A 24,082-nucleotide genomic window follows, 5' to 3' on the forward strand; every position below is an offset into this window, starting at 1 on the left:
GGCCGGAGCTCTTAACTAAATCCCCGGAATGCCACAGAGAAAAGACAGCAGAGAACAAAAGAAGCGAGATTTTCCTGAGGAGAGCAGTATAGACAATCATTAGCAATGACCTTGCATAGCTCAGTGGCCTTCGCCAAGCCTCTGCTGGCTCATCCTTGTTCCTCCTCTGCACTCAAAATTTGCAGATATATTCTTCACAATCAATTGTTTTTGAGTTGCAAACACAGTTCAACTGTCTCCAACATCACCCATACAACTTGTCTTTCTTGTGCTGGTTCTCTTCTCAGTACAGAATAGGGTGCCTTGGCAGCACAGTAGGAAGGTCTTAGAAAGCATTTAGACAAAAGAACTACATCTGTGTTCCAAAGCAACCAAGGAAGCAAATCTTTGCAGTGGAACAAAAACCACTACAAGGGTAATAATACCCAAGAACATTTGTTGAGCATTTAATAAGTGTCAAGTTCTTCAATATGTTATCCTATTCATTTCTTATAACCCTGTAGTATCAAAGAAGTTAAGTAACCTATCCAAGGCCACACAACTTGTAAGTAGCAGGAGCAGGGCTCATAGATCATAGGTGGCACTTAGCCAAACATCTGTCCATTACTCTGACTTTAGATCCCAAGTGCTTAGCCTTTATGCAGTATTATAAATAATGCTTTTCCCTATTTATACTCATATGGTTTTTCCAGAAGACTGCCATAACATATAGAGAAAATGGAGTAAGTAAAAGTAAAAGATGGAGTTCAACTGGCTAAATTTCACCAATTGAGAAGAGCAGAAAAGTCCAGTAACTGGGCTTGGTACCAGTGAAAAACTACTAGAAGAGAACATTTTAGGAATTCAGATTTACTGAACTATTTGAGTGGATGGCACAAGAAGGAAGTGTCTCACTGCTGTGTTTGTGGGCCTCATTGAGGATGTTTCCATCCCTGGTCCCTAGCCTGGTCCCATCACTAGACAATTCTAATTATCTCTCCTTCTCCAGGTCATCCTCAATTCAATCCACCCTTCCTCTGTATCCATGGTTCTCCTTTTTTAAAGCATGGTTTCTAACACTTGGTGCTTTTTGACAGCTCATTGTTTTGAGGGGCATCCTGTACCTTGTAGAATGTTTAGCATCCTTGGACCTGCAAAGGCTCCATACTGCCTAAAGGATTAAGTCCAGCGTCTTCAGCAAACACATGAGACTTTTACAGTGAGCTCCACATACTTCATCACCCACCTGATCTTTCCACATGTCAGCTAACACACAGAGATATTCATTTTCTCCACTATCCTTATTTCCTTGCGTTCCTGTTCAGGCTGTTCCCTCTTCCTAGACTGTCCTTTCAGCCTGTGACCACTACCAAACTCCTACTCAACCTCAAAGGCCCAACTCAAATGTTTATTCACTCAGCAACTTTTTTCTGACCTCCTCAGACAGAATCAACTGTCTGCTCCTGGGTTCTTCCAGTGTATCCACCCCCATTTCTGTCCTTATTTTATGCCCATTTGCTTTCCTGTTTCTCTTTCTAAATTGTGAGCTCCTTGATGGGAGAGAACAGGCCACATTAATTTTTCCAGTAACTGATTATCATGAAATCTGCTACAGAGTAGGCACACAATCAATGTTCACTTATCCATTCATTCATTCATTCAACAAATAGTTACCACATGGTGGGCACTGGAGACTCAGCAGTGAATAAGGCAAAGTCCCTTCTACCATGGAGCTTACAGCCTAGTCAAATTTCTGGAAAACCCATACATATCAACCAAGATATGCCCTGTGTTATATTATTATAGCATTGCAAAGAGCTCTCAGCCCTGGTGGGGAGATCTGTTCACCTCACTACCGAGTGCAGGAATGGAAGGGAGCCTGGGGTCAGGGTTCAGACTGCTTAACGGCAATCATTCAAATTCATTAACTGCATCCCCCTGATATTCATTTTACAAGGCTTTAAAAGTTGGCTCCTAAACCCCACAGAAGGTGACTCATTCTCCAGAATTCTAAATCAGGAAGAAGCATAATAAAAATCGGATTGTTAATCAGAAGAAAGGCAGGGGCAAAGGGGAAGTAACCTGAATTGCTCTGGAAGCCACATCACTGTGTGAGCAGGTGGCCCCAAGGAGGTGGAGGAGGGATGGTACTGAGCCTGAGCTAACTGGCACCTATGCCTCCAATGACCCCACCGGGTGCAACCAGTGTCCCTTGGCCCCTGTGGGTCCCTTTGCCCATGACCCCAGAACCACCCTCTAGTAACCACACTGGCATTCAAGACTCAAACATACCAAAAATAAATAAAGGCACAAATAAATAAAATATGACTCAGTCTTTGCTGCCTTGGAAAGAAAGGTCTGTTTCCCAGGAAGGATAGGGAACACGAGGCCAGCTGCCGTGTGTATCTGGAGGTCTGGGCTGGCAGAGGGTGGGGAAGGCAGACAGCCACTGAGTCTTGAGGTTGGGTTCCCTAGAAGGACAGCGTGGGGTGAGGATTCCTGTTCAAGCGACTCACTGGGGAAGTGGAAAGGAGGAAGGGAAGTAGTCTAGGGCAAGAGCCAAAGCCAGCAGGAATATGGTCTCAGACAGAGACTGCTTTCAGCCTGGGTCCACTACGGGCTCTGGAGCATGAATGGCACGATAGAGCCAGGACCACCTTGAGGCAAAGGGACTGGCCTTGCCCCGTGCCTGAGGGAGAGGCAGTTCCTGTCGGCCCAGGGCAAGGTGCAGAGAAAGGACAGCTGTGAGCTATTACCAGTCAACCCTCACAGCAGCTGGGGGATGGGTGTCCCCGCCACCAGAGTGGGGCCCCAGGGTGTCCACTAGGCCTTGCTTTTGGCCACAGCTCCTGGTTGGGAAAAGACCGACACTACGGTGGTTTGGCGGCACTCAGAGGCCTCGGCTTCCTCAGAAACCCTTGTCCCACAGTGTTTCCTTTGTGAGGCAAAACAAAGTGATCTTTGACAAGATGATCTGCAGGGCCAGCCTGGGAGTGGAAGTGGGCAGTCAGAGCCAGCAGGCTGACCCCCAAGCCCTGGTAGAGTCAGCCCTTAAAAGGCAACCACAGTGTGGTAATGTCACAGGATTGGCACCCCTCCAAAAGGGAGGCTATCCTGGGTTCACAGGAAAGTCAGAGGAGGGAGACAGACCAGAAATGAGTGGAAGAGAGGGAGGCAGGGAAGAAGGAAGAGCGCTGGGGAGCAGGTCAGAGGGACTGCGATCACCCTCCCTGCGTGGCTGGGCTTCCGGCTGACTCACTGTTCCACTCCTTTATGACCCAGCCTTCCTTTGAGACTTATCACACGGCCCACCTCCTCCGTGAAACTGCCCAGGCCTCCCCTATCCGCAGCGAGTCTCCCCAGGGTGGAGTCCTATAGGGGCAGATTCCTATAAGACGCCCCCAGGACCAGTGACAGATCTGCCAGATTCTGCCTCATGCTGTGAATTATGCTTAGGTAAGTGAATGAAGCACAAAGCTCTTATTAACACCTCCATCCTGCTCCACAGCACAGAACCTGTTCACACAGGGTGCCTGATAGAGGCAGCGAGTGGAAAAGAACCTTGAGGTCTGGGGATGTGACTCAGTGGGCACTTGCCTGGTGTGTGACCCCCCTCCCCCCAAAAAAAAACACCTTGAGGGAAAGGCTGCTCTCCCCAGTGGGTAAGGCAGGGGTGCTGATGGTGGGCAACACTGCAGACCACTCCTACAGTAGGGAGGGAGTAGGCCCGGAAACCAGCAGCCATGATCAGTGCCCAGGGGCTAGGAAAATGGCCAAGTCACATCAGTCCTGCCTCGTGAGCCCCTGATTGCAGCAAAGAACAGGCCACAGGGCCAAGAGCTCTGATAAGGGGCAATGACAAGCTGGGCTCTAGCTCTGAGAGGCAGGAATTGTGCATCTGACCCCTGATTCACCCCTATGGACCAAATGCTGGCACGGAGCAGGTGCAGGATGAACGTGCACCCCGAGTCCTGTCACTGAGGATGTGATGACAGCACTGCAGGGTCCAGATGTGAGGCTGGCCAGCACCTGACGCCCTGGCAAGAAGTGGTAGAGGGAGGCTGCTGAGGACACCTGGGTTCCCTCATGGATTGGCCTGGAGTGCACCGAGGATGAGCTGTTCTTGCACCCACATAGGCAGGAACCAGGGCTTCTGACCCGGGCAGCTTTCTTTTCTGGCTTCAGTAGGGCCATCAGCCAAAGGAAACACACTCTGGCTGCGATCCCTCCCGCAGCGCCTCACAACAGACCAAGCCCCAGAAGAGAAGCAGGGGTGCCCCTAGCAGGCCACCTGCAGGCCTCTCCCGCAGCAACCGCCCTGGCTCTCAGTTCTAACCTTCTCTCCTTGGATCTCCCACTCCAATCTTGCCCATTTCCTTTGGTACTTTCAATATGATGTAAGTACTATTAACTATTAAAATGAGCTGAAATTCCTGCCTCATCCCCTAATTCAAATTGTCGTTATGTGTTTTCATTTTTGAGCACCTGATCTCTCTCTCTCCCCCACCAATCTCTCTAATATTGGTATCATTTTCCTCCAACCCCTCTCTCAGATTTTTTTGCCATAAGTAGGGGAAACAGGGTTTCAAGTCCAGTTAGAATGGCAATTATCAAAATACAAATAATAATGTGTTAGCAAGGATGCGGGGGAAAAGGTACACTCATACGTTGTTGGTGGGACTGCAAATTGGTGCAACCACTATGGAAAGCAGTATGGAGATTCCTCAAAAAACTAGGAATGGAGCCACCATATGACCCAGCTATCCCACTCCTTGTAATATATCCAAAAGATCCAAAATCAGCATACAATACAGATGCAGTCACATCAATGTTTATAGCAGCACAATTCACAATAGCCAAGCTATGGAACCAACCTAGGCACCCGTCAACAGATTAAAGACTTTTTTAAGATGTGGTATATATGCACAATGGAGTATTACTCAGTCATAAAGAAGAATGAAATTATAGCATTTGCCAGTAAACGGACAGACCTGAAGAACACCGTGCTAAGTGAAATAAGCCAGACCCAGGAAGTCAAAGGTCGAACGTTTTCTATGATTAAATGGAAGCTAGTTCAAAATAAGGGGGGGGGGGCAGTGTCAGGGAAGAAAAAGAAAAGGGAAGGGTTTCAACAAAATAGAAGAAAGATCAGTGGAGTACAGAAAGGAGATCAAGGTGGAGAGAGAAGGGATGGGATAAGCAAAGAACAGGGGAATGATTCTGCCCTAACTTTCCTGTGTACATACATACATACACCTCAGTGAATCTCATCATTGTATCTCCACAAGGCACTAATTAAAAAAAAAAAAAAACTCTAATTAAATAGCAGAAAGATCAGTACAGAGAGGGAAAGGAATGGGAAAGGGAAGAACAGTGAAAAGGGGACCGAATGAGGGCAAATTGTAATCCATGCTTTTATAATCATGCCAAAATGAAGCCTAATGTGATATGTAACTAAAAAGAAGTAATAAACAAATAAATAAATAAATAAATATGAAAAGGAGTGGCTTTTATGTTTCCAGGGCATGCTGTAGAATGACATGGATTTATCTTTCTAATCAGGCTTTTTTAAGGGCCAAGGTTAATGTTAAAGTGAACATTTGTGTCAATTAGTTCAGCTGGTTAAACTCCAACGCAGATGAAGCTAGTCTGGGTCATGGATCATCATAGGAAGCAACTATAACCTCTGTGTTCAACTGACCATAAAAACATAACCATAAACCAGTTCCAACCAACTTGCAAACGTCTGCAGTTTGTCCGTTGCAAAAATGATTAAACTAAGATAATTATGACCCAGCAAAAATCCATCTCCAAAGCCCAAGAAAAAACCCAGATTGCTCATTTGCCCTCTGAAATTGTTGCCAGCATATCTACAGATAAAGTATTAGCTTAACTTCTAGCTGGACAAGTACCCCAGAAGTGGTCTTTAGGGCAAGGAGAAACCAGTTTGAGATTATTGGTAGGCTTCAAGATTTTAATGAATTTTGTAGTGAGGACAGTTCATCATTCAGCAGGTAGAAGGACTCAAAATGAAACACCCAATTTGTAGCCAGGAACTCTCTATGGTGACCCTATCCAGTAGAACTTTCTGCCCTGTTGAATTGTTTTATATCTGTGCAAACACACTCACCACTAGCCACTCAAGGTTACTGACAAAAGAGTTAAATATATGTTCAGTCTCAATTAATTTAAACAGACTCGTGTAGCCAGTGGTTACCAGACTGAATAAGGTAGATCTGGCATCTCGAAAGTAATAGTTTAAAAACAAAAAAGAAAACAAAAGCAACCGTGCCAATTGCAACAAAGGTACCAAAATAGGTCTAACACTTAAGCGCACCATCCTCCAGACATTGTCCTAAGCATATTAGTTCATTAAATATGCTCCAAAGTCTTGCATATACAATTTTCCAAGTCTCTTGAAACATAAATTCATGTAAAATTATTACTAACTTTACTATCTATATGTTCTGATACGTATTTTCTGTCTATTCTAAATATTTAATCATCATCACTCGTGATTTTTTTTTTTTTTTTTTTTAGCAGAAAAGGTGTTAGTCCCTACACTCAAAAAGATCAGGAACTTAAACACTGCCAGAGTGGGCAGAGGAAAGGAAAGAATCTATCTATATCTATATCTATCTATATCATGTATATCTATCTATCCATGTATCTTTTCCTTGAAGTTTCCGCGCTCTTTCCTACCCTATTCCAGGAAGGAAAGACGCCCCCAGGGGCAGAGGCTGGTTTTAGCTTTCTCGTATCCTACAAGCAAGGGAAAAGATCAATCCGCCACCTTCCCCCTCTGCTCTCCAGCCCTGGCCGTGGAACACGGTCTGGGCAGCTCTGCCCGCCCCGCCTGTTTCTAGAGCTACCGGCGCATGCGCACGGTTAGCCACGCGGCTAAGTGGAGCCGTTGCGGGGCCTGCCTTCCACTCACCTGAGCACATCTCCCCCTTGTAGCGGACACAGGAGAAATCGTCGCATTCGCAGTATTTGCCGGTGATCTTGCCAAAGTCACTGCTGTGGCAGACGCACTGGCCACAGAGGCACTCGCCCCTCTGGCTGCAGACGGGCTGGCCCTCCTTGGGGCTGCACTCATCCTGCTGAGACGGGCGGTAGTCCTCTTCTGAGCACTCGCAGTGGGACCCGAGCCAACCGGGCCCACAGCGGCACACCCCACACTCGAAGGTCCCATTGCCATCGTTGCAGCGGCGGCTGTAAGGCTCGGCGTGGGCCTGGCAGGTGCAGTCGCAGTCGAAGGTGACCTGGACAGTGAGGCTGTCCTTGAAGCCCACAGGCTTTATGGTAAAGGACTTCTCCTTTTCCTGGGGGCAGCCGCGCACCTTGGCCTCAATGCTGAAGCTCACCTGGATGGAAAGCCAGATGGGATTCAGATGTAAGTGTCCCAGTTAACACTCAGGCCCCCGAAGAGAAGCAGCTATTCCCTGCCCTGACAAGGAGTACCCAGATTGGGTGTCTAATCCTCCTGTGGTCTGGAGTTCCTCAGCCTTCCCACTACCAAACTCTACAAAGCAAAAACAAGAACATAGGGTAGTTTGCCATTGTGACATATCTGGCTGAACACAGAGACATGTTTTCAGTCAAGAAAGAGAAGCCTGTTTCCACACACGTGAAATAAACCAGCTCAAGAACAGAACCAGTGATCTTGTGACCACTCTGCCCTGACCAGCTAAACTAGCCAGATTGATTACATAATATCAGCAAGGCACACGAAGCACAATTTGGCAGCACACAGTGTCACAGGGTTGTCAAATATAAGCTGAGGATCTACTGTTCAATTTCCACATAACATTTCATCACAGGTCAAAATTTCTTACATGGGGTGTGTGCACATGTGCCTAGAAAACAGAGTGATAGAAAGATCAATAGATAGCTCTATAGAAAGATGGATAGCTCAAAAGATCTATTTCCTTCTCTTCCTCCCTCCCCTCCACCAACCCATAGCCCCTGGGGCAGAAGCAGAGGAGAACCAACCAATAAGGAAAAATATGGAGAGGCAGAAAGAACATCTGCATCCTTATATTCCATGAGGACAGAATTCTTCCTGTTCCATTTGCTATTAAACCTTCAGCAGCTAGAACAATGCCTGGCACATAGTTAGTGCTCAATAAAAATTTATAGATGACATCACCATTCTGCATTGTAGAGAAAAGAAAAGCGTTGCCTTGGAGGAAGCTGGAAGCTGGTTAGGGGCTGAAGATAAGAAATATTCTGATTTTCAATCAAATGTGCCTATACAGACAGAGGTAACCAAAATGGAAGTTCTTGGAAACCATGGCAGTGAGGTTCACTTAGCAGATAAAGACAGCTTAGGTGACAGGAAAAGGTTGGCAGCTCCAGCACATCTGATTTGTAACAACCTTCAGGAAGGAGGTACCAGAAGGGAAGGGACTCGGGTGCCCACAGACACTCCCAGGCACAGGCCAGGGTCAGAGCTGCATCTTCAGCCCTTGCCTAGCCCACCTCACCGTATCTCCAATCTTGAGTCCCACACAAGACTTGAGGCCTGGGATGACCTCATTATTGAGGCAGGTGGCATTGAAGGACAGAGACAATTCCTCAGGGAGGTCTCGCACTTCCAGCTCTACTTTAGAGCGTATTTTCTGAGCAGAAAAAAAAAAGATAAGGAAATGAGCTGAAAGGAAATGGGCAAGAGCTGATTCCATCCCAAGCAAAATCTACCAGGTGGCCTTGAACTTAACCCTGGCAGTCAGATGCTGAGGTTGATGTGACAGCTACTGGAGCACCCTGGGAGCCTGTTTCCTGCTCTCTTTCCTGCCCAGTAATCCCCTCTCTCTTTCTGTCCCCCCTGTGTCCAGATGAGTCTTGGTAAAATCTGAACCAGCTACACCCTCCCTCAGGCCTCAAAGGCATGCAATAGAGAAGTGTCAAAATGGGTGACCTTCATTTGTGGCACTTTTCTACCTAATTTTTTCCCCCAGTACTGGGGATTGAACCCTGGGCCCTGCACATGCAAGGCAAGCACTCTTCCACTAAGTTATACCCCCAGTCCTTTTTCGTTTTAATTGAGACGGGGTCTCCCTAAGTTATCCAGGCTGACCTCAAACTGCCTTGGCCACCCAAGTATCTGGAATTACAGGCAGATGCCACTGTGCCCAGTCTCTATCTAATTATTTTTTTGGGGGGGCAGGGTACCAGGGATTGAACACAGGGGCACTGTGCCACTAAGTCACATCCCCAGCCATAATTTGTATTTTATTTAGAGACAGGACCTCACTGAGTTGCTTCGCCCCTCACTGTTGCTGAGGCTGGCTTTGAACTCACAAACCCCCTCAGCCTCCCCAGTCGCTGGATTACAGGTGTGCACCACCATGCAGGGCTCTATCTAATTTTTAATCGCTCTCCCTTTCCCCATGACTCATATCCCTCTTTTCTCTGTTGTTGGGGCTCAGTTTTCCCTCACTCAGACCCCCACTTGCTCCTTCTCCCTCTAATCCCCATCGCTATCTCCTTCCACCTTCTCTGAACTCTCCTCTCGTTGTCCTTCTCCCCACCTGGCATTCCTTTCTGGGCCATTTCCTGCTCAGAGGCTGCATCCCTCCCAGGGTCTGCCGTCACCTGACCTCTGAGAGCACCAGAGGAAAGCAATAAGGCCACATGGTGGACTGGCAGCCAGGACTCCCAAATCTGAGTCCTGCTGCACAGTAAACCAAGCCAAGTGGCCAAGTGGCAGGTCATTCCCAGCACAAGACACTTACCCCGTAAGCATCAACAATGAGCTGGAGGACATTGCTGGAATCAGTGGACAGAACCCCCACTGTGGTCCCTGGGATGAGCTCACTGTAGTTCTAGAAAGGAAGGTAAAGATATCCAGAGCTTACTGAAGGAAAGTAGGATCTCCCAAAGCCACCCCCCAAAATCAGACTGATTCTTGAAATGAAGATTGAAGGAAAGTATAGGATATTTCACTTGTCACTTCCAGGAATATATGTAGCAATTTTCAAGGCCTGAGCAAAATTATAGGAAACCTTCATACCCCTCCCCCACTGAATCGCCTCCCTCCATCAGGACAGACATTGACACACACTAGTAGGTTGCAGGTTGGAGGGGAAAGGCCACAGAGAGGAATCTTAAGCTCCTGAGGAATGGGTTGAAGAAAGATCTTTCCTTACTGGGTCCCTAGTCAATAGTACCCTGGGCTAGCAACTGGTGACAGGTCTAGCTATCACAGGGTCCAGTCCAGGGAACCCCAAAGGCACAGTTACCTGGTAGAGATTGACTACATTTTCAGTCACTGCAAAAATCAAATTGATATTTTTCTCAGATAGTTTCTCAGTCATCAGTCCCAGAGAGGGATAATCCTGAAAAGGGGGAGGACATGGAGGTCAATGAAGAAGTCTCACATACTTAATAGACTCTGAGCCTTTGAACTTGGCTAACTCAGGCTGTGAACAAAACTTTTTCACCCTACAGGCAAAGTGAGATGCTACTGTTTGGATATGGTCTGAGTATGTCCCTCAAGGTTTCATGTGTTGAAATTTGATTCCCATGGTGAGGTATTAAGAAGGTGGAAACGTAATCCAAACATAGTGTTTAGAGGTAGGGCCTTTGGGAAAGGACTAGGATTACATAAGGTCATTAGGGTGGAGCCCCATGATTGAATCCTGGTGGCTTTATAAGAAGAGGGAGAAAGACCAGAAGAGACATCCATGTACACATGTGCTCCCTGACTCTTGCCATGTGATGCTCACACCGCCTCCAGACTCTGCCAGCAACAAGACCATCACCAGATGTGGCACCTTCAGAACCATGAGCTCAAATAAACCTGTTTGCTTTATGATTTACTAATACATAAGCAAGAAGAGTAAAATAGCAGCACAAACCCAGCTGTGAGCTCCAGAGACAGATGAAAAATTACAGGCTAGTGGCATCAAAACTAACCTCTTTCCTCCTACTCAAACTTAATGCAGTAAAACCATAAAGCAGCTAAAAGTCAGGCCTCATTTTGGAGCAGTGGACAAACACCTTCACCTGGCTCTTGTGATCCTCCACCATGAAGTCTCAGCCTTTCTTTCCAAATATTGCTTACCTCCTGTCCTCTTCCCTCTTCCTCCCACCTGGAATGGCCTTCCTTTTAGTAAGCCACCTCCATCCTTAGGAACTGGCTTGAGTTTTGCCTTCTCCAGGAGGCCTTCCTTGGCCGTCCCAGCTCATGAGGAGCTATCCTCCTTCTAATACTGGTAGCCTTACTAACTGTGCCACCTATTCAGCATTCATCTTGTTTTTGTGTTATTAATAATATATATGTCCTTTCCTTTCAGCTAACCCCAAAACTCCCTAAGAGTAGGGTATTTTTTTATGTCCCTAAGCTCCTTGTCCAGTTCCTTACATAGAATAGTGTCAAGGTGGCTGACTCACCCATTGTGGGGTAGTCCTTGACTCCAGCTACACGGGGGAGAGGTAAAGTGTAAACATACCCATGGGATCCTAGACCTTGCAGGGAGATCGCGAGAGCATCCTGCTCAGCCTCCCACCTTTACACAGGGACACCTGTAAGCTACCTGATAAGATGGTTGCTCATTAACCATCTTTAAGAGATGAAGAGTTTGTACTTCCTCCCAGACACCCAAAGTATCAGGACTCTGAGCATCAGCATATTTATCTTATGGCTTACGACCTCTCCTGTTTCAATTTAAACTCCTCTCCTCTTATTTAATGAATTGCCTATAGTTAATTACTAAAACTTAAAAAAAAAAAAAAAAAAAAAAAACTCATAAGAAGTCTCCTTGTATATCAGCTTAGTCATCACAGGTCTTCTTTCCTTCAAGCTAAATGACTTTAAGTCCCTTAATGGTTCCCTATAGGACCTGCTCTCTGTGTTTTTGATGGTCTTTGTCTCTTTTTTCCTCTGTCTTATCCCAATAACCGCAAGTGAACACAGTATCCCAAATGTGGGCTCATCTGCACAGAGCAGGGAGGAAGGCCTGTTGTCCAGCTAGGCCTGGTAGAGTCCTTTAGACACATTCTGGATACTATGATGCTGCTGGTGGTGTGGCTGGCAGGGGAAGCAGTGATCATGCTGACCACAGTCAGGGCATCTGTAATGGCTGCACAGGTTGAACTCTGGATGGAAATGTCCAGGAGGCAGGAGCTGGCTAGAACTGCTCACTGCCCAGGAAAAGGGCTATCATTTTCATACTCATACAAGGTCTCTGCCTGGGTGAGGGCAGCCATAGTAGATAGGGACCATGGGTGGTGCCAGAGGTCTCACCATGGTAGTGGAGGCAGAGTAACGGTTGTCAGGGCCAACATGACATTGCCCATCATTGGGCTGGACAATGCCTGCCAGTCTTCCATCCAATGCTATATGGGTCTTGGCATCAGTGGTAAAAACCAGTAAATGAGATGCATCATTCCTCCAGCCAATTTTTTCCTGTTTAAAAAAAAAAAAAAAAAAAAAAAAAAAAAAAACGTAAAAGAGACAAAGCAACTTCTGCCATATCATTGATAGAGAACAAAGATTCAAGGACCTGCCTGCCTGAAGGACCGGATAAGTCATCTTGGAGAAGGACCTCAGTCCTATTCCTTGGAATCCAAGTTAGAGCTTTCGAATTCAGAGTTTTCTTAGGAAAATAAATAGTCTCATAGCTGATTAATTCAAACAGCCAAATGACTCCTTCAACTCCAAACATAACTTCCATTGACAGTCATGTTACCCACCTAGAGCTGGGCTGGGCTAGAAGAAATTCTATCTGAACATCTATCCATTTTGCTGAGATTAAGTTAACTCAGCCTTGATTTCGAAATAATTTCAGAGAAGGCAAGATGTTCTCTCCAGAAAACATCTGGGATCAGTGAGGTTCAAAAAGTTGTCCCTTTTGGTCAAGGAGTAGATATAAGCAGGAACTGCATATCAGAAGCAATTTATTACTCATACTGTGCAAAGCTCAGCTTAGTTCTTATCTCAGATTGTACCAGAAATCCCCAGGGTGATCCTCTTCCCCACTTTGATCTGTGCCAACCACACCTGGCACCCAAGCCCTCCAAACTCACATCACAAACTGTAGCCTGCATGATGGCATCAAAGCCACCCTCTGGGGCATCCCGGTTCCGTGACACACTCTGCTTCTTCACTTCCTCATTGAAGCGAGTCACCTGGTCTGTCAGTGTCAGCACGTGTTTGTAGCCAAACATAGGCAAACAGGCATTCTTCATACTGGGAAGGGACGAGAGATAACTTCAGCAGACACCCTGAAGGAAAGGGTAGTAAGGAATTGGAAGGGAAAGCGAATGGGACTAACAGAGACTGTACTATGCCCAGGCCAGCTCCACACAATCACAATAGCCCAGACAGTTCAGATGCCAAGCCTCTCATCTCAACCTCACCTTCAGCTAGCCTAGCAGAAAAGAGAGTGAACTATGAATCCAGACTGCCTGAGTTCAAATCCCAGCTCCCCCACTTACTAGTCATGTAAACTTCAACATACCTCTCTAAACCTAACCCAGGAAACCAGGGACATAATAGCACATACCCCATAAGATTGCTGTGAGGCTCAAGCAAGTAGGAATTTAGCCAGAGTGAGGTTTGAGTTGTTGTTGCTGTGACCTTATAATTAACAGTTCTCTATAACAGTATAGCAAATGAAAGTCCCTGAACCATCAATCAGTTGACAGATCATGTCCAGACAAGAACATTGCTGTCCTCAGACTAATGGTTTGCTTGTTTAATTAATAGATGATGTATTTTCTGGAAAAAAGTACAACCCAGACAGAAGGTTAAAAGTTGTATCAGCCTGGCACAGTGGTACACATCTGGAATCTCACGGGTCAGAAGGCTGAGGCAGGAGGATTGCAGATTCAAAGCCAGCCTCAGCAACTTAGGGAGGTGCTGAACAACTTAGCAAGACCCTGTCTCAAAATAAAAAATAAAAAGGGATAGGGATGTGGTTCAGTGGTTAAAACATGTTACTGGGGGAGAAAAAAGCTGTATCATAAAACTTTGAAAACTAAAAAGCAAATTAGCAAAACACACCTTGTCAGGCTTAGTAACCATCATTTTAAATTACTATAGTACATGGATTTGCATACTCTTCACCAATTAAATAAGTCATTCAGTCATAAATTCAAGTGTGAAACGCAGGGCTGGGGTGCTCAGTGGTACAGCATTTGCCTACCATGCACAAGACCCTAGGCTCAATTCCCAGCACAACAAAACACTCTATTCATCAATTTACACACTTTTAAAGGGTTCAATATCTCTAGGATTTAATTTCTTGCATTTTAACCCTGCAGAATCCATGCCCTCAATGATAATAATAATGACAATAAAATCAAGCCTTCGAAAAGCATGATTCCTCTGCTTTTGACCTCATTTCTTTCCTGTTCTCTCCTGCCTCCAATACATTTGTGACAAATACCAAGAAGCTGATGCATTTTCTTTCTAGGCCTCCAATCAGCCTTGGACTGTATTGGCACAACAGAGATCCCAGGCTGGCCCGTGTGTGAGATGGAAAACCAAGTAGAAAGGAGCTCTAGTTTGGCCAGAAGGCAGCCAACAAAGCAAACCTAGAGGTAGAAATGGGACCAGGTCTTGGACCTGCCTGGAACAAAGCGGGAGGGGTGCTTCCCTAGTTTCTGAACTTACTCATAACAGGGATTTTTGAGTGCCTCTGGTGGGGAGATGTACATGTATGGTGACACAGGCTTGTCCACAAAGGCCCCAAAGCCAATCCGCAGGTTACTGGTGAGCTTGCGCATTTGGGAGGCCAGCTTGGTACCCAGGTTCTGGATGCTCCACAGATCATCCTTCATGGAGTAAGACAGGTCCATTAGGTAATAGATGTCTACAGGGTAATCCTCCACCTGCCGCACTTGGATGGAGAACTTCTTCGAGTCATCTGGAAGCCATAAAGATATTAGTTTATCTCCTCTTCTCCTTCCGAGATTGAATAAGTGATTAAGTCATTGTGGGGGGGGGGGGAAGCAACTGCTTGATCAATTAAACTTGGAAGCCCTGGTCTCTTCTCCCTGCCTTATAATTATATTCCTCTTTCAAACTCTTGACCCTCCTGTTTTTAACATCTTCTTTTTCAGTATAAGATTTTTTTTACCCTCTTAAAATCCCCATCTGTCTAATCCTCTGGATCCCAAGAGTCTATCATCGCGACATCCTGAGTCATAGGAGTTTTGGTAATTACTACACTCCAGACTCTGTAAAAGACAGGAACTTACTCTTCTCTGAATCCATAGCACCTGACATGTGCCTTGCACATAGCAAGTCTCTCTTATATTCTTGTTAATTTAATCAAAAAGTCAAAATCAGTGCTTCAAAAAAGTCTGTCTCTTAGCTTCATCCTCCTTCTTTCTGAGAGTCTCCCATCCCTACTTTGTCTGCCCCACCCCATCTCTCTCTCCCATGAAAGAGGGCCTTACAAATTGCTTTCTCATCCTTCATCTCTTTCACACCTCAGCACGAAGCTACACACTAGGTAAAATGGGCATTGGGAAGAAGAAACAAATGCTTTTTGACCACCTGATATGTCAGAAAATTTAAGTAACTTGCCCAAAACCAAATACCTAATACATGCGGGAGCTGAGATTCAAACTCAGATCTTCTGACTAAAATCCTAAAACTTCCCATTTTCTTCCATTTCCCCTGCATGCTTCTCTTCCCATCCCACATCCATTCTGAGCTACTCCCCCAAGATTTCCTGCTCAGACCTCCACCTTGTGCCTTATGCCCACCTGTCCCAGGTATCTCCTCAAGATAAGCCCCATACCTACCTGGCCGTAGCCGGAGAGCAATCCTCTGGGGACTGACTTGAGTAACCTGGGAGCCATCTCCGGAACCCTTGTCACTAAGAGGTCTGGCCTCCAGGATTTGGGCCTCACTGACGGGAAACTCGATGGACTCTAGGGCACAGTTATCCTTCAGCAGATTCTCCTTCAGGTCACAGCGGGGTGAGCCCAGAGGCAGGGCCTGTAAGATAGGAGCCCAAGGGGAAGCCCAGGGAATCAGAGCTATGATGACTTAGCACTTACTCCATACTTTGGAGCTAAACCAGCATAAATGAACCAGTATGGTCCTTCCTGGGATAGTCCCTAGGACCTTCATCAGCATAAATGAACTGGTGTGGCCCTTCCTAGGATAATCCCTAGGACCATGTACGGAGGGGAAACTGAGGCATCACAAGGGCTGTTCATGGATTGGTAGGCAAGAAGTGAGCCTACATAGTCAGATGACTTTTGGACCAGCATTTTCCCAACTACGAAATGTAACTCATTTGTGGTCTCAAAATCAATTTAGTGGATGGGTCACAATCATCATCTCATGAAATAAAATGTAATAGAATAAAATAAAAAATAGATAAGCATATAAATTATAAAAGTAAGTGTTGTTTCATGAAACTTTTATTTATTGGGAAATGAGCTATAAAAATTATAACAAACAATAATATGTAATATATTTCTTTCTGTAGGTAAAGGTCGAAACAGTTTGGAAGCTACTGTGTTAGACACTGACTAGGTTGTGACCCAGGAAAACAGGGCTCTGTGTGTCCTGTTCCCTCTCTTTTCCCAACCTGCAAGCCAGGACTAACAACAAAGGTGGCTGGGAAGGCAGTTTGGGGAGATAGTGAAGCATACAGGACAAGAGGCCAGGAGTAGGCTGGCTGAGACTAAATCTCAGCATTGCGACCTACAAATTGGTTCCTAGAGGGAGTCACTCAAACTCTCCAGGCCTGGTTTCCTCAGCTGTAACACAAAGATAGCAGCCCTCCCTTGGTACATAGGGCAGTCAAAACCCTGGAGAGTAGAATGGCGGCTGCCAGGAGCTAGGATGAGAGTTGGTATGGAAAGTTGTTCTTCAATGAGTAGATGAGTACGGAGTTTCCATTTTTTCATGACAAAAAGTTATGGAGATGGATGATGGTAATAGTTTCACAATATGGTGAATGTTTTTATTTATTTATTTATTTTTTTATTGTAAACAAATGGGATACATGTTGTTTCTCTGTTTGTACATGGAGTCAAGGCATACCATTTGTGTAATCATAAACTTACATAGGGTAATGGTGTTTGATTCATTTTGTTATTTTTTCCCTCCCCCCCACCCCTCCCACCCCTCTTTTCCCTCTATACAGTCCTTCCTTCCTCCATTCTTGCCACCCTCCTTAACCCTAACCCTAAACCTAACCCTAACCCTAACGCTAACCCCTCCCACCCCCCATTATGTGTCATCATCCGCTTATCAGCGAGATCATTCCTCCTTTGGTTTTTTGAGATTGGCTTATCTCACTTAGCATGATATTCTCCAATTTCATCCATTTGCCTGCAAATACCATAATTTTATCATTCTTTATGGCTGAGTAATATTCCATTGTATATATATGCCACCGTTTCTTTATCCATTCATCAATTGAAGGACATCTAGGTTGGTTCCACAATCTGGCTATGGTGAATTGAGCTGGTGAATGTTTTTAATACCACAGAACTGTACACTTAAAGTGGTTAAGATGGTAAATCCTATTATGAAGATTTCACCACAATTAAAATTACTTTTAGGGGCTGGGGTTGTGGCTCAGTGGTAGAGCACTTGCCTAGCACATATGAGGCACTGGGTTTGATTCTCAGCATCACATAAAAATAAATAAACAAATGAAGGTTAAAAAAAAAGAGAGAATGCTTTTTAAAAAAATTACTTTTAGGGCTGGGGATATAGCTCAGTTGGTAGAGTGCTTGCCTCGCAAGCACAAGGCCCTGGGTTCAATCCCCAGCACTGCAAAAAAAAAAAAAAAAAAAAAATTACTTTTAAAAGAACTAATAATAAAAATAATAGTAGTTCCTTCCTTAAAGAAATGGCAACTGGGGCTAAATAAGACAATGCATGCAGTAAGTGCTCCATAAATGTCAGCTACTATTATGAGATGCTTCATAAATAGTTCCTGGATAAATTAATTATGAATAAAGTTCACACATTTGGGAAATAGTGTAATGCCAGAGTCTGTCCAGTCCTTCCTCCTTCGATCTGGACAAAGAACAAATTAAACACCCTTCCAGAAACCCTCATTTGTATCTCATCGCCCTGTGGGGCTCTGGGTGCATCTACACCTGCTCCATCTGGGTCTACCATGAGTTGACCATGTGACCTCAGATAAGTCACTTTGAGCCCCAGTTTCCTCACCTATTCAGCGGGGGTGTGGGGGGCTGGACAATTTTTCAGTCCCTTTAGCCAGCACCATGTGGGCGTATGTGCATGAAGTCTCCTTGCCAACTTAAGGGGATGAGCAGAAAGCTAATAAACCCTCCCTGGGTGGTAAGAGCCCTCCCGGAACAGAGGGAAGGAACATGGCACAATCAGTATCTACCTGCCCATGTGCAGCTCTGTGGCAACTCTTATAGGTAGAACAACCAATCAGAATGTACGTTACCACACAGGGGAGACAACAGGGCTAACATGTAAAGGGAAAACTAACAGAGGGTATATAAAGCAAGTCTCCACTGTGCTGGGGGCTCAGACTTTGAATTCACATCTGCTGGGCCATGCCAGCTCTAATAAACACTGCTTCCTGGCTAAAAACCTCGGTGTCCCATCTCTCTGTATGAGAATTCTGCAACACCTGAACCAATTTCACAATGTCTAGGCCTTCTGGGTCTCCTACCCACCCTCACAACCACTTCTACAAATCAGGTGTATATCCCATACCAACAGGCCAAAATAGCCAGCATTAACATTTATTGAGCACTTACACAGGTACTCTGATGAGCACTTGATATAGATCACTGCAATCCCCCTGATGATTCTGTAATGCTGGAACTATTATATATAATTTTACGAGTGAGGAACCTGAGACCTGGAGCCTTCACAAATGAGGAGCCCAGTCTTACAGGTAAGAAATCTGAGGCTAAGTAACAAGCCCAAAGTTACAGAGCTAGGAAGGGACACACTGAGATGCTAACTAGATTGTATGAGTTATCCTCATGAAATAGGTTTTATTGAAAGCCATAAAGAGTGGGGGTCAAGGCAGAGAAGCAGGGGTGTGGGACGGGATGGTCCTAGGAACAGCCACACTGGAGAATGCCCCGGGTAGGGAGCAAGATGCAAAACGGGGATGCGAGAGGTGTGGGGAAGGATGGATAATGTCCTTCCTCCTCAGTCTGCTTATGTGACCTGGTGGCCACATGCCAGGAGTGGAATTGAGCCTCAGCGAGCCACTAAGCTCAAAAACTCAATATCCCCTGATGCTTAAAATCCCTGTCCCTCTGTCTCTCCAGTCCAACCCCTCAGATAAGCTGAAGTCCTTCCCACATGGATAGAAACATGAGAAGTTGCATCAGGAGCATCCACGGCCCAAGCAAAAAGCAAAGAGTTTCTGGAAGCCAACAGCTTCTTTTTTCTGTCTTAGTTTCTCGGGTGTAAGTGCAGAGAAGTGGCCTCAGCAATGGGAACCAGGGCATAACACTTAATCTTCCAGCTGCAGATATCACAACAGGGGCATCACAGTCCATCCACGACTCTGAGATGAAACCTTCTTCCCCGTGTTCAGCTCTGATCAGGTACAGAATAGTAGTAGGAAGAACTCCTGGACACTTCAGATTGTGTGCCCAGTCTCCCTGGTTCCCTACCCATCTCTCCCAACCCTTCTCCCTCAGAAAATAGTCTCTTTTGTACCAAAACACACACACACACACACACACACACACACACACACACCCTACCCTTATTTTTTATTGCAACTCCCCCACAAAGCCTGAGAAAACCTTCCCAAAAAGGCAATGATTGGATCACCAAAGATGCCACAGGAAGCTGATCCCTTCCAGGACAAGGCAGATGCTGGAGGAGAGATCTGGGGGTGGGGAGAACTGCAAGCCATCAGGTATCTTCAGGCTGCTTCAGTGAAGGCGGAGGATGTTCTTGAGGGAGGTTCCCTTACTCCCATTCTCTACTGTGGCAGTCCTAATTAGAATAGGGTCTCAAGTGCAAAGACGTGCTGACAGTCCCTCCAATTCAGTATGAATTCCCGAAGAAAAATAAACACTGGAAAACAAAAACTGCTTCCTACCCTACCGCCCCTTGTGGTCCCTGACATCAGAGGTCAAGAACATAATAGGCCTGCTCATCAGCCTAGCTCTCCCCGAGAGCCTCCAGGACACCACGGCAGTGACCTCAACACCCTCGAGCGACATTCCCTTTCTGAATGACCCAGGCAGAGATGGTAGAAGGGATGTCTCCAGGTTACTCCTTTCTAAGGAGGCGGATATGAAGGTTCCATTTTCAGTGAAACCAGATGTTACACAAAAAGGACAAAAATAGCCAAGACCCAGGGGAAGATGCGGAGCACAGAGGTGGGAGGTGTGGCCCCATGTGCTGCGTGAGCGGGTGGATCGCCTTCCTTTCCTGGGAGGGTGACACATGCTCTTGGTACCATTCCCCATTAATCCTGTTCTGGAAATTGGTAAAGTGCAGCATGAATAATTATGCTACCTACCTCACAGGATTGGTCAGGAGATAAAATAATTGTGTGAGCATGAAAGGCTTTCAAAATACAAATGTCTCACTATAAGTCAAATATGATCAAATCCTTTTGGATATGATTTAAACAAATAAAAGGGCTGGGATTGTGGCTCAATGGTGGAGCGTCTGCCTAGCACACATGAGGCACTGGGTGCGATCCTCAGCACCACATACAAAAAAAACCCAAATAAAATAAAGTTATTTAAAAATTTTTCTTTAAAAAAGTGAATAGAAGGTGACACTTGTCTACAATTACCATTGTAACTACTACTGTTATTGCATATTCTCCTTGAAAGAAAGCAAGGGGCAATATGCCCTAGTATTTTTTTTTTTTTTTTTCACTCCAGAGAGCTACAAAACCATCTCCAATCCAAATAAATTAACACTGCCATCTTGATTGGCTCATCTGGTGAGAATAAGAACTCACTTGAACATGCAAAGAGAGAGAAGTAGGGAGAGAAGAGAAAGAAGGAGAGGAGAGGAAGACACTGGAGTTTGTAGCTGTGGGTTATCATACTTCCTCGTTTACAAGGAGAGAAGAGCTCTTAATTTTATCCCATCGTTGTTGATGTTTTTTACAATAACAAGTTGAAGCCAAACTCTCAGGATGGACATTTATTCCCCAGGTTAAAAACAAGTAGAGAGAAAGAGCAACAGGAAGTGAGAACAACACTGTGTTAGCAACTGGAGGATGAGCTGGGCCTCCTCCCAGTGAACACCCTGGCCTGCATACCAAGTCCGAGCAGCTCCTCCACCTTAGGGTTGCCAAAGTTAGCAGCTATTTGGGACATATGTATACTAACAATCATTTGTCATTTAACCCAAATTTAATTGGGAGGAAAAAGGAAACATTCTTGGAAGTTCTGTCCTGTACCCCTTCTCTTCCCATTTTTCACCCTTCTTGATCTGCTAGGGCTTAGGTCTGACCAGATGCCGCTTTCAGAACATGTGACCAGATTTCAGAGATGCAAACATGGAGTATTTATGGGTGATCATGGTGAGTCCTGCCCTTTGGGGCAGGCTGGGAGAAGGCAGGAGTGGGGGTGCAGGGTAGGATCTAAGTATGAGGTTGGGTCAGTCTAGGAATAGGAAATGGGAACAGTTAAGACAAAAGAAAACTCATGAGTATTTGACTGGCAACCTCGATTCTGCCTCCATTCTCCTTGACCAACAATCAGTTCTTTCGATGAGCAATGTTAGTCCAACTTGCTGCCGAGACAACCCATTCTGATGCAAGAGGTTCAGGGTCCATCCTGCAAACCTTTATTTTTAACAAGCACCTCGGGTAATTTTCACCACCAGGTGAGTCTGGAAAGGTCTAGCTAGGCTCTAGCATGGTGCCAACTGGGACCAACATGACAAGTTGAATTTCTGCATGAAGCTGGCCTTTTGCTAGATGTATCACCAGAGGCAGCACGACACCCCAACCCAACCATGTCAGTATCCAACCCTCCAAGAACACACCCTATGCAGATGGGCCCAAAACGCTGTGCTCAAGCCCGTTGGCTACGTTTTCCTATTACCCAGCCAAGCACTCGCTACACACCCAAGAGCGGCTGTCCTCTAAGGACCAAGGGAAAGCAGAGCCCAACCAGTTGTTTTTCCAGGCACTGCCAGCATCGCCTGGAACAGTCAAGGCATGGGGCACAGAAGCACCAAGCTGCAGCCTCAGCCCATCTTTGGCTGTGCAGGGGAGGACCCACGCAAGGGTTACAGCCCTGGATCCCCATCTCTTTCCTCCCTGGCTGACACATTTTTGCATCACACTGGGGTCCTCCGCCCTTTGCTGTAGTCATTCACTAAAGTTTGTGCTCCCCTGCTTCCATTTATGTTCCATCCTCCAGGGAAATATCTCTAGGCCTTTCTACCTCCCCTCGTTAGTTTTCTGTGGTCTTAACTGTTCCCATTTCCTATTCCTAGACGGGCCCAACTTCATACTTAGATCCTACCCTGCACCCCCACTCCTGCCTTCTCCCAGCCTGCCCCAGAGGACAGGACTCACCATGATCACCCATAAATACTCCATGTTTGCATCTCTGAAATCTGGTCACATGTTCTGAAAGCGACATCTGGTCAGACCTAAGCCCTAGCAGATCAAGAAGGGTGAAAAATGGGAAGAGAAGGGGTACAGGACAGAACTTCCAAGAATGTTTCCTTTTTCCTCCCAGACTTTCTGGGCCAGAGCTGCCTGCCTTTTTTTTTTTTGCTTTGGGCTGAAAAGGAGGGAAGGAGGAGGAGGAAATGAGGGACACAGGGCTTCTCTCTGTTCCACCAGTTTTAGGCCATCCAATCCAAACCCGATACCTCTGCATCAGCTCCCCCTTCTAGGATTCAGTTGCAGAAGTGCAACTTTCTTATAAAAAGAAGCTTCACAGCATCATGATGGTGACCAGAGGAAGGAGGAGAGGGCAGATGAAAAGGGAGGAAGCCACGAGACACTTAAGCAGGCAGCTCTGCCCAGAGGGGAGGGGCACCTGGGGGTGTGGGAGGAGGACTCACCCTCCCCCACACCTCCCACTCCCAGCCCCCGGGAATGTTTCATTTACTAAATGAAGTCAGTGTGGCCCAGATGTTGGGCAGCTGCCTGGGGAAGCAGTTCCCGGTTCTGTGCCTAAGGGCGCAGAGGCTAAAGCAGCATGTGGGGCTGGCCTCAGTGCTCTGGCAGCCCTGCTCCTGGGGGTAAACACCGCCTCCCGGCTCCCTTCCCCCACAGTCTGCCTGGGAGGTTGCCTTTTTAGGAAAATCAGTGAATCAGGAAAAGAAGCAGAGGGAATGAAAGGCCCTTAAAACTGTAGAGGGAGGGACATGCTGAGTGAGTGACAGAGGATATCTCCGGTAGCTGAGTAGCAGACAGGCCAGGAGCTCAGGTAACCACCTGCCAGTGGCCCATGAGTCAGCCTCAAACTCTAATGGTTGGGAATCTCTCCAGCCATGTCCATCCACATCCCCCCACCCGCAGCCTTGTCAGCTCCACATTCCCAACCCAGCCACAAACATAGCATTTGCTCAGACACACTCATTCCCTAGGGCCCCAGACACAACAAACCCTCAGTAGACAAAGCTAACCCTTTCCCATCACCCTCCCATCCTCACCAATGGGCCCAGCTCCTTCTCTCATTGACACCTAGAAGAGGGAAGGAAGGAGGGAAAGAAGAGAAAGAGGCCATCAGAGAGAGGGGAAGAAGAAATACCCTCCACCAAATGCCCCACACAGGTGCAAGATTCCTCTTCTATTTGCCTTTTTTGAGGTTCTGAAAGAAAGAAACAAGACAGCTCCCCTACACCCCTTCTGTCTCTCCTTTGGGACTGGAGGGCCCTCTTCCCTGGAATGTCCCACCCCAACAAAAGGTAAGCAAAGGTGGTAACGGGCAGCAATGGTTACAACCAGGCCAGAAGCCCTACTGAACTGGCTGCGGGGGGGGGGGGGGGGGGGGCGGGGGGGCGGGGGGGGTTCCCAGGAGACTGGGCAGCACTCCCAGCAACGTTCCAATGACAGCTCTTCGACATCCATCAGTGGGAAGGCTTCACCCCAGTCTTGCTCAGAAGGGTCTTGCTATGCATTTAGCAGGAAGGAGATAACCTAATGGGTCTGTGTCTATGTCAGGGAGA

The 24,082-nt window shown here is 46.4% G+C and overlaps 1 protein-coding gene across 1 annotated transcript in view; it reads right to left on the reverse strand.

Annotated features, from left to right (window-relative positions):
• The window catches only part of Itgb3 (integrin subunit beta 3), a 53,895-nt gene that overhangs the window by 14,821 nt on the left and 14,992 nt on the right, over window positions 1-24,082 (reverse strand). Inside the window, exons 3-10 of the mRNA XM_047547287.1 lie at window positions 15,745-15,940; window positions 14,606-14,858; window positions 13,015-13,177; window positions 12,233-12,394; window positions 10,227-10,322; window positions 9,720-9,809; window positions 8,469-8,603; window positions 6,917-7,346 (exon numbers count right to left, since the gene is read on the reverse strand). Of these exons, the coding sequence (XP_047403243.1) occupies window positions 6,917-7,346; window positions 8,469-8,603; window positions 9,720-9,809; window positions 10,227-10,322; window positions 12,233-12,394; window positions 13,015-13,177; window positions 14,606-14,858; window positions 15,745-15,940 (1,525 nt within the window). The remainder of the gene's footprint in view (window positions 1-6,916; window positions 7,347-8,468; window positions 8,604-9,719; window positions 9,810-10,226; window positions 10,323-12,232; window positions 12,395-13,014; window positions 13,178-14,605; window positions 14,859-15,744; window positions 15,941-24,082) is intronic.

This window comes from Sciurus carolinensis, chromosome 3, assembly GCF_902686445.1.
Source record: "Sciurus carolinensis chromosome 3, mSciCar1.2, whole genome shotgun sequence".
NCBI classification, from domain to species: domain Eukaryota; kingdom Metazoa; phylum Chordata; class Mammalia; order Rodentia; family Sciuridae; genus Sciurus; species Sciurus carolinensis.